Source organism: Cavia porcellus, unplaced genomic scaffold, assembly GCF_034190915.1.
Source record: "Cavia porcellus strain 051 isolate PalLab524CR breed Dunkin Hartley unplaced genomic scaffold, mCavPor4.1 scaffold_24, whole genome shotgun sequence".
In the NCBI taxonomy this organism is placed as follows: Eukaryota; Metazoa; Chordata; class Mammalia; order Rodentia; family Caviidae; genus Cavia; species Cavia porcellus.
In genome coordinates this window covers 1,969,302-1,984,019 of record NW_026947507.1, presented here as the reverse complement: position 1 = coordinate 1,984,019, position 14,718 = coordinate 1,969,302, and the positions used below count along the sequence as shown (strand labels likewise).

The following is a 14,718-nucleotide window of genomic DNA, read 5'->3' as shown; positions in this document are numbered from 1 at the left end:
AACTCAGCAAGTTGCTTTCCAAGTCCCCTCCTAGATTTTTCACTGGGAAGGACAAACCACAGCCTGAAGGACAAGTCAGCCCTGTCCTGTTTGTGCATGACCCTTAAGAATGGTCTTCATATTTTCAAACAAAAGAAAAAATTGCATGTGACTGACAATATCTAAAATATTTACTATCCCGCACTTGCAGAAAAAAGTTGCTGCTCCTTGTTCTTTCTCTCTGATCTTATAGCTTTGGGAGAAAAGGACCTAAAAGAATCTAAGACCATTACTGCTGCCTTTGGTATCAAAGGAAGGTGACAGCTCTGTATCCCTGCCCTACCTGTGTCAAACACACAATCCAGCACTGGGCTGATGCCAGGAGGCCCAACAGTGCCCGGGAAATGGCCCTGACTCAAGTGTGGCCTTTCACAGAGAGTCCCAGAGGATGGTAAGCATATTGTTGACTTCTTTTCTTTCTGTCCCTCCTAGCATGGTGACCAGGAGAATGAGGAATGAGGTTTGGTTAAAGCTGCCCTGTGTACTACCACAGAGGTTCCCTTTTGGGGAGGGAGTTTTCAGAGGCCAAGAATCCTGCCCCTTTTCTGGAACCTTTGTGTCCCCAGTCCCTTTGGTGTCTTCCTCCTGTCACATCCTGAGGTTCAGTGAGCCCCTAGAGACCTATGCTGTTGCCTGCTGACTTGATGCTTTCATAGGCTCGTGTGTGCCAAGGAAGGCCTCAGAGGGATCCACCTTTGCTTGCATAATGACGATCCTGTCCCCCTGCCCTGGGGACTGTGTTGCTGCAGCTTCAATAAGGCTGGCTTTTCAGAGTCACCTCTTCTGTCTCTCAGATCTGAGGAACTGACTCTGGTTCATGTGGACAGTTCTTGGAAAAACAAAACAAAATCTGACTTGGAGAAACCCACTCAGAATTATCATCTCTGTCTCCATGAAAGCGAGCTCTCTCTTTAATATTGCATGCAGCCCGAACACTGATGATTTTAATGAAGTCTCAGTGTTTGCAATGCTGTTCCGTCCTGTGGGCCTCTGAAAGGATGCACACAGTCCTCATGGAACTTTTCGCAGTTTATATTTAGAATCCTTTTAAAGATCTTGGCCCATCTCAGAAACACTCAGGGCACTTTCAGAGGTCCTACGTCTGTCATTCTTGCTCAACACACTCAGATTCCTTCAGGAGGGCAGACACGGGGGGGCAACGGGCCTTAAAGGTGGCAGTGTCAGAAGTAAAGGTAGATGACAGACCTCTCAATGTCCCCTGCCTTTCTGCAGTTCCCACACTCACCAGAGGAGCCCTGAGCACAGGGTTGAGTGGAAAGAGCACCGAACCCCTCCTAAACTTGGTCAGTGGGCGGTGAGTGTGCAGCTGAATGGTGCAGTGCTAGCCCTTGCTATGCTGAGGATGCTGCTCCAGGAAAGTGGTTGCATTTTCTTCTGATGTCTTACACTAGCCCTCTCAGAGTGATGACTTCACATTTATGAAATGATTGTGAAAGCTGTAGTGAGTCTTGACCATTGATGGAAACCAACATCATTTCCCTCTTCTTGTTTCCATGAAGGCACATTGTGGGTGGTGCTTAAACATTTGAAAAGACAGTTACATAAGGCACTCATGTCTGCGTTTGTACCTTGGCTGCTAAGTGTCGGTGTCCCCTATGATTTCACAACAGAGATACCACTCTCCTTCCCAGGGTGACAGGGGCTGAGGGAAGTGACACGTCCAGAGGAGGTTTACCACCTGCCTGTCTCCCTCCATCCCTTCTTCTGAACTTTGAAATACAAATGTTCCTTGGGGTGAATGACCACCACTCTCCAGTGGAGAAGGGAGGTCACCCCAGGAGTGGATTTGATCCTGGCAAAGCTATGACAGTCCCCGATAGTTTCCTCAGATTCATCAAGTGCATTTGTTTGCAGTACACTTGATCAAGCAGGAGGGTAGGTGCAGCGCGTCCACGGCCCTGAGCCTCCACCCCAGTACCTCACCTGAGGTCAGCTGTCACTGCGGGACAATGTAAAAGCAGCTAGTGCCTCCTTCCAGCTTTGGCTTTACAGTAGACACTGACTGTGACAGAAATCTTTAAGAACCCAAGGTCTGTCTGTAGAAAGACGGATTTAAAATATCTCTCCCCTCTTTTTTGGCTCTAAGAATAGAAAGACAGTTTCAGTTTTGTTTTCTCTCTATCTTTATTACTTGTTGCTTTTGAGATAGATACAAACAAATCACTCTCTTGGTACCACACACAAAAAAAAAACCCAGCCATTCTTGTGATTTTTTAAAGTGCATTTCCCCTTTAACTTTGTGTACAAAAATATTTATTTTTTAAAAACATGCAGAAATTTTTGACAAGGCACTTTTATGCATAAAATGAAGATGAGTCCTCAATTCTACATTCACATTGAGGTAAAAATGAAACATCATCACAGCTGCACTTTCCTCCAAGTCCCACACAGCCAGCAGTCTCTCCGAAGCTATCAACACAACTGTAAAAACATTCACAACTTTGCAACTTACAAACATGACCAGTATAAACTGCTTGTCCCTGACGTGTTGCGCCACTTCAGGAAGCTAAAATAAGCTGCCAAACTGTCTTTGGTAACCCTGTGAGATCCCACTATAGGTAAGATTCCATTATCAGTGTAACTTCTTATCTCCAATTTTAGTAATCCTTTGGGGAGAGACAGTCAGATAAAACCCCTCATTACCCCCAACCCCCGGCAAAGAAACACTGGGTCTGGAGCCAGTGGAGGAAATTAAAAAGAAGACCAAAGTTTGCAGTCACTGTTCTTTGAGAGAGAAGACTCACCAAATGGGCATTTCTAAAAAAAGGAGCATATAAAACCCATCTCATATCCAAATGACAAATTATATTTGTTTTTAAAAAGCAAATGATATGTAAAGATTGAAAACTTCAAAGCAGTTCAAAGCTTACATCTTTAAAAAAAAAAACATCATTTTTATCACCATTAAAATTAAATCTTAGAGATAAATTCCATCACTGACTCATTATTTTAATTTCCGGAGATCTGCATAGCTCCATTATTTCTCATTAGCTCGCCTCTAGTAAGAATAGCTTTTAAAAAGCCCCTTTCCATGCTTCCAAGAAACACCTTCCAAGAGACACTGAAAGCTTATTTACTATATATTTTATATAGTTCAGCTTATTTATTGCATCCAATTTGCAAAGTGCCAGGGGGCATTTTGGAAAATAAATATCAAACAAAAATGGAGTTACTTCCACACTCTCAAACTACAACATTACTGCACAGTGACGGGAAGTTGGGACCATGGGGCAAGTGGGAAAGGCGGGACAACCAGGGACTATTCGTCCTGGCAACCAAGAATGGTATCAGAGGTCCAGGCCAGGCAAGGCAAGACTCTAACTGAGGAGCCTGTCAGCCTCTGAAACGTGGAGGCCAAATGGTGAGCTAGGAACAAAGAAGGGGAGAACCTCTCCATGCGTCCCCTGAGCTCATCTGAGAGAAGCACCAGCGACTGGGCCTAATGGAGAAGGGGTGTTGGGGGCGGGGAGCAGCAGCAGGAAGGCACAGGCACGGTGTTCAGATCTCAGGTAAGTGACAGTCCTCATTGCTGAAGTCAGGCAAGATGTTCTTCAAGGGGAAGCAGGCTTCCTGCAGCCAAGTGAGGACTTGCCTTCTGAACAGAGGGGTGGGTGCACACGCCAGGTGTGTCAGCTGGGGGCTTGCAACCAGTGCCCTCAGCAAAAAAGGCTGGAGTGAGCTGGGAGAAAGAAGGGGTGGGGGACTTACAGCTGCTGTAGGGGAGATACTTATCGCTGAATTACCATATTTCAAATTTTGACAGGGGAATGTCTCAGGATCATTATTACACAAAACCAAAAGAGTTTATGCTAGAGTCACTTGAGGACCCTTTCTTTGGAACACAGGATTATCCTTACTCTGGCTACTTGTAGGTAACAATGTACCTTGTCCCTGTCTTTCACTGGGGGTGTGGGGGCACTTCTCAACCCAAAATAAAGCTTGCAACCTAAATGGGATCAGTTTTGCTTCCATTTGATTTGGATTTATGCTATTAATAGTTCTGACCTAATAGTTCTATTAAAAGTACCACTTGTGGACCTGGTGCTTGGATGAAACACAGTCTTGCCCAATTTCAGCATAAAATACAAATGTGATTTCCCCATAAATTACATTATTATGTAATCCCAAAGTGCTACCTACCTGGCAGAGGTACAAAACATAAAGTCCTAGATTGTGGACTAGTAACAGCTAAGTTCGGTGACAAGAATTACATGAAATATCACTTAGCATTTAAAGTTAAAACTGAAAATATTCAAAATGAAAATAAAAGTTCAAAAATGAAAAGAAAAAGAAAAATAGTCCCCAACTACCAAAGTCCAAGAGCCAAGGTACTCAATACCAGGCTGACACTGATCCCAGAGTCACAGAAATCAGATCTTTTTAGTTAATCTGGAAAATTCAAGCACAAGACTCTGCTTGACAAGTGCAGCAGCTGTGCCTCCAAAGCTCGGCAATGGTGCATTCCCTTTTCCTGCGTGCCTAAGAAAACCTCACTTTTAGTAAGATCAGGCAAATAGAGACTTAAATAGTTCTTTAACCAAACTCTGAAACCAAGAAAAAACCAATCAAAATTTCTACAAATATACATGTAAAAATATTATTCAAATACCCTTAAGTAAAAACCAATCTTGCCCAAGAAAAATCACAGGTTTGGGGAATCCATCCGACAACAAATGTCCCAGGAATCTCACAACAACATTCTCCAACATACTTTAGTCCAATATGGTTGAGAACAGTGAACCACTGCTTTTTCAGAGTTGGCAAACAGTTAAATATATGAGAATGTGATGAGGGCTTCTCCCCAACCCTATACATACTCGCACACCATAAATAAGAACACCCGTCAGTGTCCCTGGGGGCTTGTAAAGTGTTCGGGATACTGCAGGTGAAATAAAACCAAACATTTTTTGAGGGCTTCATGGATCTGCAAATCAAATATTCTAAACACAGAATCGAGATGACTCTCCAGGAAGAGAGCCACAATTCTGTGTGAAAGAATGAAGGAGGCTTGCAAACCAGCCAAACAAGTGAAAACAAATCATGTCATTGAGGCTTCTAGTGACTCAGGGTGACGGCGAGTGCTTAGAAAGCTCTTCCAAAAAGCCGAGAGGAAAAGCTGCAAGTGTCCCATACACCAACGATCCTGCCTCATCACCATCCTGCAGTCTGCGATGCCACACAGCTTTTCCATTGCTGGTATGTTGCTGTCTGCTGGAACATAGATGCGGGGTCAGGAAGAGGGGAGAGGAAATGCCTCTTTCAGTCACAGGCTATTTATTTGCCTTTAGTCTCTTCTGAACATCAGACAAACCATGGAAAAAAAATGTAATGCAAAGAAATGAATTTGCAGAAAAGGAGGTGACTGCATCTGTCCTCTTACAGCTGTGAGGGATCTCGCTGAACATCACAGCAATGGCTGTGTCGCAGCACAGAGGTAAGGGTGGTATGAGTTGTAGGAAAGGCCTGGATGGTGGAGAACACCAAAGGTGGATGACCACGTGGGTCCCACTGGGGTGGACAGGGACTGAGTCACTTTCAGGTGACTGACTTTCTGCGTCCAAGTACAGAGGGAGGGCAGGCTCCTCCAGCCTTGCCAGCACTGCCTACAGGCTTGGTTCCTTTCCAGAGCCTTCCTGGCACTGTCCTCCTCATTCTTGTGGCAGCTTCAGGTGTCTGTCACAAGGGACCAGCGTGTCACCTCTGCGTGAGAAGCCAGTTCCGTGAGCTAAAACTGGCTGAATTTTCTGGTTTCAGAAAAAAGTGAACAGGATCCTTTCTTTTCACAAATGGTGCCTGATGGAAGTTCAGCTTTGCTCTTTGCTTGGCTTCTCCAACCCAGGGCGATCAGAGCCACAACCGATCAACTGCAGTCCCTAATAATAAGGGCCTAGCTTTTCATATCCTAAGTAACTCGGCCACTCTGGAAACAGACCATAGGAACACCGAGGGCTCCCAAACTGGTCAAAGGCTATCCCAAAATCCGGGCCATTTTGCGACTCGACCTGAGTGGACTTTAATTCGGCCTGGATGATCCTGTAGTTTTTGCCTTTGTTGCTGTCCCAGTATGTCTGGCCGTTGCACTCATAGCACACAGCAAACTCCATCTTTTCATAAGACTGGATCTTTTCAGGTAAGCTAATGTCAAAGGAGAATGTGTCCCTGTCTGAACCTGCATAAGTGTCCTTCACGTACTGGCAAGGGAAGTCTGTGAAGCTTTTCCAAGTGTCAAATGTCATCCTGATTTTCACGATCTTCTCAAATGCGAGGTTCTGCACCTTCACGGTGCCTGTGATGGTTTTGTCTTTCAGCACACAGTTTTCAAGGCAGACGTGGTTGGCCTGAAGTCGATTTCTAAAGTCTAAGTAATCCGTGGAGGGCTGGGCAAAGTCCAAGACAAAGCTTTCGCTCTCTGCTGTCGTCAGACTCACAATGTTGTCTAGGAGCTCAGTGATGTTAAATGGAATATCTAATGGGTCATCGAATTCTGAGAACACTTTGACCATTGTCAGGGCCAGCCCTTGGTTGTCCGCGAAGGACACCCTCTTTTTCACCTTTTTCTCCTGCACCGCAGGGGCCACTATCCCGCTGGCTTCATCCTTGCTGCCCAGCTGAATGCAGGGCCTCAGTGGCTTGCTCAGCTTTGGGGAGGCCTTGAAGGTGAACCGCTCTCGGCGCAGGGAAGGAGCCATGCAGTTGTACCTGTACTCAATATCCACTGCCATCGCGGGGTGAGACGAGCCGGGAGGCACCCTGGCAAAAGGGGAAAGACAGAAAATGGGAAGGAGATCAGATGGATGTTTGAACGCCTCATTCCAGCAGAGAGGGCTGAACAATGTCTCCTTTCACCTGGGCGTGCAAGGGTCAGTGTTAACTCCAGGGTGGTCTCGAAGGATGTGGGTTTCAGGGAACAGTAATCCTGTGTGTGTGTGTGTGTGTGTGTGTGTGTGTGTGTGTGCGTGTGTGTGTGTGTGTATGTGTGTGTGTGTGCGCGCGCGCGCGCATGTTGGAGGAGGGGTGTTGGAAGTTGAAAACACACAAAAACATGAAATCCACCGGTTTTAAAGTTATGTGCATAGCTTTTTTCCTTGAGCCTATTGCTAATGAGCCACTATGACTAAAGAAAAGGGTGCACTGTTTACAGAGTCTCAAACTCATTTGAATAAAGAATCCCTTGGCAGGAAAAGTATATTCCACAGACAGGTGTCCTAAGAAACATAGTTTGCTAAAGACTGGTGCTTTGATTTATTAAATTAGCAAGCAAACATTGTAGACATTTATGGTATACAACACAGTGCAGTGGCAAAACAAGCTATTAACTTATGCATTATCTCACATATCATGTGTGACTGTGTGTGTGTGTGTGTGTGTGTTTGTGTATGTGTGTTGGGCACAGTTAGAATATCTTCTTGTGGCAATTTTCAAGTACCATGTATGTTTTTATTAACTCTAGTCACTGTGATGTACAGTAGCTCTCTTGAATTTACTCCTCCTATTGAAATAAGATTTTGTGTCCTTTGGTTAAGATCTCCCCAGGCTCCTCATGCCCAGGCCCTGGTAACCAGCATTCTACTGGGCTTCAGGGAGTAGCACTGTTACAGATTCCACATGTAAGTGATAGCATGTGGACTTTGTCTTTTTGTGCCTGGCTTATTGCATTTTACATAGTGTCCTCCAGGCTCATCACGTTGCTCCAAATTCTTTTCTATGGCTGAGGTGTTCCACTGTGTATATACATGTACCCCACTTTCTCTACCCGTTGGTGGACACTTAGCCTGACTCCATATCTGGGCTATTAGGAAAAATACTGCAATGAAAATAGCTGTGGATTGTCTCCTCAACATATTCGTTTCCTCCCCTTTGAATCCATATGGATTGCCGAGCCATACGGTAATTGTAAGTTTTGAGGAAACCCCACGCTGTTTCCTGGAAAGGGCTGCACTGACTGAGATCCCCACAGGCTTCTCTTTCCTCGAGCTTCTCTCCAACATTGTTATCTTTCCTCTTTTCGATAACAACCAGTCTAACAGATGTGAGGAGATCTCACTGTAGTTTTAAGCATTAATAATTGTTTTAGTTTAATAAAAAGAAATGGATTCATCATACAGATACTGATTTGGTGTTTACATCAGGCATTAGGCTAGACACTGGGATTCAATTATGAAGACAGACACAAACTTCTTTTCATTAAAGTAATGGTAGGCTTTTATATTCCAGCACTCTTTTTTTAAGAAATACTACAATTTAATATTTTTAAACCTTTCATATATGTGGACTTTTTGCCTTTTATATAGGTAAAGATAGTTGCTCTGGGAGCAAAAAGAATTATGCTACAAGAGGTTAATTCTGACTTCATAAAATTATATTTTTTATAAATAATAAAAAGCCATAAAATCCAGAAAAAGTACAGATAACTTGGAAAAATATTTTATAAGTAGCATGACAGAAAATAGTACCCTAATATACAAAGAGCTCTTATAAAACCGTAACAAAATCAAGCAGTCCACAAAGAAGACTAAAAGTATGAATAGAAAATTCATGGAAGAAAATGAAAAGTGGCCCATAAATATGCAATGTCCAACATCAAAATTAGTGTAAGAAATTTAGAGTAGAAAAGATGCCCATTTCTAACTATTGAATTTGGAAAGAACTTTAAAAAATAAAAAAAATGCTTTTAACATTCTGATTGATACAACCTTTTAAAATGTTATCATTTTTGTTCCAATATCACATACAGATATTCATCTTATGTAAATAGTTAAAAGTGAATGGAAATTAATGTACTAAAATGTTTAATGCAACTAATTATAGAGGGAGGGAAATGCTAAAGAGAGACCACTAACAGTATCTGGTTAACTAAGCTGTGCTACATCTGTGCTGTTTAATTTTATATTACCACTAAACTCATTGATGGAAAAGATTTAAATGGTATAGAAAAATCGGGTAACATATTGTAGATATGAAAATCAGAGAAGACAAACTAGTCCATGAAGATCAGACATGTGGCGCAAAAATCTCATATGCAAAAAAGATAGCAATATAGAGGCCCCTTGTCTGTGCTTTTGCATTCCACGCCTTCAGGCCCCTGTGATCAGCTATGGTATCAAAACATTACATGGAGAATTGCAGAAGTAAACGATTCGTGTATTTTAAATTGTGTGCCACTGTGAATGGTGTGAAGAAGTCTCATGCTGTCCTGCTTGGTCCCACTTCTCCCTGGGATGTGAATCATGCCTTTGTCCTGTATTTCTACCACATACTCACTGTCTGCCCGTCAGCAACATACTCACTGTCTGCCCTTTAAGGGCACTGGGTAGACGGCTGCAGTACCACAGTGTTATGTTTCAATTTACACTCATTTTACTTCACAGTGTCTCCAAATGAGGCCCCTGAACATCTAACACGGAAGGGCAGGTTAACTCTGGTCCTGTGTGGGCACGTTTTTGGACACGGGGAAAACGTGGCACATGTGGTGGTCAATAGCTGCTGTGGTTTTAGGCGCTCATGGCTGGTGTGTTTTCAAATGTGTCCTCTGTGGATCAGGACACACTACTATATAAAGCACTATCAAAATATCCACATGACAGGACTTCAGAAGAGTTGTTTTTGTTTGTATTTTCTTATACCTGCTAAAATAATATTGTTCCTATAATCAGAAAAAAATTTCAAATATTTTAAAGTTTACCTAAGTCTTATCCTGACATTATTACTTAATTAAACAGGGGTTTTCTGTGTAGTTCAGGCTGGATTTGAACTCACTATATGTAGTCTACAGAGATCTCAAATTCTTGGCTATTTTCCCACCTCAGCCTCCCAGGTTCTGGGATTATGGGCATGCACTACCATGTCTGGCTATTATATGTTTTTATATCCATGCAATTTTTCTGGAAAGGAGAGTTCTTACTAAATTGGGCAAAATAGCTTTACAGAGAATCAATGGGTTGAGTGCCTAGTATATTAAAAAGAAAAAGACCTTATTCTTATAAATTACTTGAATTTTAGTATTGGGAATACATCTTCAACTTTAACTTGATTTATTTTTTACTTTGTATTTGTGGACACAGTTTTGCTATTGCAGACTGGTCTCAAACTCAATAGCAATCCTCCTGTCTCAGTTTCCTGTCTCAGCCTCAAAGGCATATGCCACCATACCCAGCTTCATTTCTGATTCAACAGAGGCAAATCTGTTTGTTGGTTTGTTTTTCTTCTGAGACAAGGTCTCTCTCGCTATGTAGTTCAGGTTGGTTTTGAACTCACTGTGTAGACCAGGCTAGCCTCGAACTCAGAGATCCTCCTGTCTCAGCCTCCCAAGTATTGGGATTACAGGCATGCACCACCATGCCCAACTCGTTTTTAAATATGGATTAAAACCAAATAACTAACCACACAACAGCCATACCTTACATCCCATCAAAACTTCCACTTAGCCCACCCAGGAAATCCTGGGTGTGAACGGGGGGGGGGGGGGATGAGTTCTTTCCCCATCAGCCTCTTCCTCCTAACCTGAGTCAGCATGGTGTCAACTGCAAGTTCTCTCTGGGTTTCCAATAAACCAACCTCAGCTGTGACTTCCTGCACACCTTTAAAGATGTTCATTAGAAAAAGAAACTCTCAAGATGCAGTGGCAACAGAACTGCCAAGGCAAGGGATCCAGACCGCACACTTGCAGCTCACCAAGGGCTCTCCTGAGCTCTGACACCACGTGGTGCCAGTGCAAGAGACTGAGCCACACACCGCGGTTGGGCTGCACGCTTGTGTCCCTGTGCTGTCCGCCTGCTCCCACCACCCCTCTCATCACCAAGCTGTAAGAACAAGCAAAACCGGAGGTGGCAAGATTCTGGTCAGAACCAGAGCCTGATTAAACATTCCACTGGCCGAACTGATTTTGTAAGGTTCTTCCATGAAAGGCAAAAGTAAGGTTCTGATGGCCCAGAATTGCCACTGGCAGGTCTACTGCCCAGGGAATTGTACAAGCAACCTTGGCCCAGAGTCTTTTGCCTTTTGCCTTTTTGGTGTGTCACCATGATTGCAGGTGAGAACATTTACCCCCATGGCCTAGTCAGCAGAATGTCGTGACTGTCCACTGTCTTGCCTGTCCTGCCTGTGGATTCTGGCTCTCACTGTCCTACCCTACAAGAATGGGTGCATCAAGGTGCTGGTTTGGGGTAGGGCTTTTTTGACCATTCTGCCTAGGAAGTCCCCAATAAATTGTGACAGGAACACTGACCACCCAGAATTACTGGAGAGCCAAGATGTCCAAAATAATACTTTAAGTCCCTAAAAGGAAGCCACCTGGGCAGGTGCTTCATATGCAAATGGCATGAAAATGACCAGTGGCCAAGCAAGATGTGCCAGGATATCCCTCTGGCCTTCTCTCCTACTCTGGCTGCTCCAGGCAGGGGCCCTTTCTTAGGGTAAAAACCAGAATGTTAGAACCAGCAAAGCGTGACACCAATTGCAGCACTGGAGCCCAAGTATTTGTGTCCCAGCTCTCAAGTGCATCTGTACTGAAGCCTTGGAGGTCAGCTGTGCTGGCCAAGGGACCGGGCTGTGCAGAGAGCAAGGTCAGTGTTCCTGGCCCGAACTGCATAAACTCTGCCATTTTCCAGAGCAGGGGGGCACAGGCAGAGTCTTGCAGGAAAGCTCTTTCTGCTCCACTGGCAACAACACATTGTCTCAAGATAGCTGGGGATTTTTCTTCTGAAAATGCCAGACCTCTTCAGAAAATAACTCCATGACCTTCCTTCCCAGTGTAAGGTTCCTCTTGAACTATTAACTTCTGGGTGTCCTTTTATAGGAAGCAAATCTTTTTTTTTTCTTTATATGGGGGTGGAGGCATTTTTCCTCCATATTTCTGACAAAGACAGGAAAACCAGATGTACAAACATGCCAGCAACACTGAAAACCACTGAAGTACTTAGAGAAATGTTCACAACCAGTTTCTAAGACATGGCCAGCAAGTGCCCTTCAGCAGCCCCCGCCCCCCTCAGAGGCATGGCTTGATACCTTATAAAGCTGACATCTTTTCCTGTTTGTACTCAGACTGTGGGAACTTTATTTACAGTCTTAAAAGTTATTTGCAACCTTCGATCTTGTCCTCAGCAACGAAAGCATCTCAGAGATAAATATTTGCGAATAAGTTTAATAAGCCCCTTGCCATCTAAAAATGCCCCAGGGCAAACAGAGCCCTACCTGGGACAGAATGCCTGCGTGATTTGTGCTCCAGGCCTCAACTTACTCGGGATTCCTCCCAAGGTTCCTGCCAGCTCTGTCACTCCGTGTAGATAACAATACCTGCTGGTTCTCTTCCCACTTTTCTCCTGCATACCTCAACTGCTTTTGCGGTGAGTCCTCCAGCTGTCTCGTTCTAGTCTTGGTTCCTGGACAGTTCTGCTAATGAACCAGTTCCTCCTCCTCCTCCCGCAGCCTGAAGCCCTGAGTCCCCTTGGGGGACCCAGGAGACCCACAAACTCTGCCAACTTTCAGCAGCTCTCCAGTGCCCACTTTCTCCTCTTCCCAGGCGAAAATGCCCTGCAGGGCCCACATCTGTTTCCTTCTGGGCCCTCACCTCCTCTTTTACACTGCTGGCACCCCTTTCTCTGGGCTCCGGGCCCACCCACCAACGTCAGCCCCGCCGAGTCCCCGCAGCCTGCTGGGCCGCACCGCCCGCTCCCCGGAGCCGCCCGCACCCCGCGCCGCACCCACCTTCCGGGCCGCGGAGACGCCCCCGCCCCAGCGCGCTGGCCGCATCGAGAGCCGCCGCCAGCAGACTACGTGCGCGTCGGTGTGTCCGGGAGGCCGGCCTGGCTGGGTGCCGGGGTGAAGGGAGGAGGAGCCCATTTATCGCTCCAGGCGGGAGGGGAGGGGCGCGACGGGGCGGGGCGCGGGTGCCGGGCCGAGCAGAGCGCGTCGCGCGAGCACCCCCGCGCGGGCCACCGCGCCCCGCGCCCCGGACCCTCGTGGACCTGCGACTACCCAGTGTGATCTGGACCGCCGGAGAGGAGTGGGAGCACGCAAATAGGACTGTGCAGCACTGAGGTTTGGAGTCAACGCTCCGCCCCGCTCTCCACAACAAGACTGAACCTACAACCTTTTGCAATGAGCCTCATTCAAGTGCTTTTTCAACTTTTTAAATTTTGTGACAGGTTCTCACTAAGTTGCTAAATCGCCCAGGCTGGTCTTGAATTTGCCATACTCCTGCCTCAGTTTCCCAAAGGGCTGCGATTGCAAGCACTCCCCATCTCCGGCTCTGGAAGCAGTTTTCTTTTTTCTTTTTCACCTTGTAAGCGTGAAACCGAGGAAGAAAGATGTAACACACACACGCACACGCACACGCACACGCACACACACACACACAGTCTACCACTCAGTTCCAAGGCGTCCTCCACAGGTGTCAGGCCTCAGGCTAGAAACCGGTCTGACATGCGAACGTGGGACAACAGGGCACAGGTTTATCTGTGGACACAGCCCCAACCCCCGGGCAGCTGTAGGAGGACTGACGGACCGACGGACACGTGGGTCGGGCCAGGTTCGGTCCCGCTCCCCTGAGGGTCCTCTCCCTGCATTCGAATTCCAGCACGGTATGGCTACACCTCCTGCAACAGCAAGTCCGACTGCAACCGCGCGGGCAGCTGCCGGGAACCGGGGGGCTCCCCGTGCGCCCCTCGCCCGCCCCGGGATTCCAGGCTGGGGGTACGTACCGGGCACCGAGGCGAGTCCCGAGGCGGACGCCCCAGCCCACCGGCCGCACCTCCCGCGCGGATCCGGGCTCTGGTCCGCGCCCACCGGGGTAGCTGCAGCGTCCACGCGCGACTCGGCTCCAGCGGCCGCGCTGCCCGCTTTAACTTTCCAGCCACCCTGGGGACCGCGGCCCAGACCCGCTGGCACGTGCACGCCCCCCGCACCCGCCGACCAATAGCGGCGGCCGCAGGAGCAGTGCTCCGCCCGGCGCTGGGCAGCTTGCAGGGAGTGACCGGCCGCGGTCCAGGGCCTGGACGGGATTTCCCCCAGGAGCACGTCGCCTTACCGCCAAGGGCCGGCGGCCGGCAGCGTGCAAAGTTCTGTCCCAAAGGTCCGGTGCTCCGCAGGGCAGCTTCCAGCCGGCCGAGATCCGAGAGGCAAGGCCTTCGTGCACTCCCTGCCTGCCACACTGGCCTAGAGCGGTGGTCTAGGGAGGCAGTCACCTCCCTGTCCGGTGCGCAGCCACAGGGTCCCCGAGACCACCTCAAGTGTGCTTCCTGCCCTCTTCTCTCAGTTTCCTGGGGTCTCTCGGGGTTGGTGCCTTCAGTCCCTTTGACAGTGCCTGGAATTACTGGACCGTGCTTTGTGCCTGTCACGTCCAGGTGTTAGCTGCGAAAATCAGAGTAAAGCTCTTTGGGGTTGAGTTGTATTGGGGCAGAGGGCGGGGTCTCAGGTAGGCGTAGTAGTCCGCTAGCGGACTCTGTTACTCAGGACTTCCCAGGGCTGCGGGGCCTCTGATTCTCTGGTGCACCTGAAGGTCAATAGAGAAAGAGGACTTCAATAGTCCAGAACCAGGGGCTGCGCTCTCAGGAGAGATCAGTTTACCTCTCAGCTGATCCGAGCTGTCCACCTTCGGGAAAGGCTCTCAGGTTCCTACTTTTATAGACCAGAACAATTTTAGAATGTTGTTAATTGGTACAA

At 47.0% G+C, this 14,718-nt stretch overlaps 1 protein-coding gene across 3 annotated transcripts; it reads right to left on the bottom strand.

Annotated features, from left to right (window-relative positions):
• Window positions 1–2,165: 2,165 nt before the first annotated feature.
• Ppp1r3b (protein phosphatase 1 regulatory subunit 3B) lies at window positions 2,166–13,887 on the bottom strand. Of its 3 annotated transcripts, none has more exons than XM_013144360.3 (2): window positions 13,758–13,887; window positions 2,166–6,810 (listed from the first exon to the last, which is right to left on the bottom strand). In XM_013144360.3, exon 2 carries the CDS (start codon window positions 6,780–6,782, stop codon window positions 5,934–5,936), a length of 849 nt encoding a protein of 282 aa, XP_012999814.1. In that variant the 5' UTR covers window positions 6,783–6,810; window positions 13,758–13,887; the 3' UTR covers window positions 2,166–5,933. The 3 variants fall into 3 exon arrangements, with proteins under 3 accessions (XP_012999814.1, XP_012999815.1, XP_012999817.1); XM_013144361.3 differs by lacking the exon at window positions 13,758–13,887 and adding an exon at window positions 12,763–12,894; XM_013144363.3 differs by lacking the exon at window positions 13,758–13,887 and adding an exon at window positions 12,386–12,527.
• Between the last annotated feature and the right edge of the window lie 831 nt (window positions 13,888–14,718).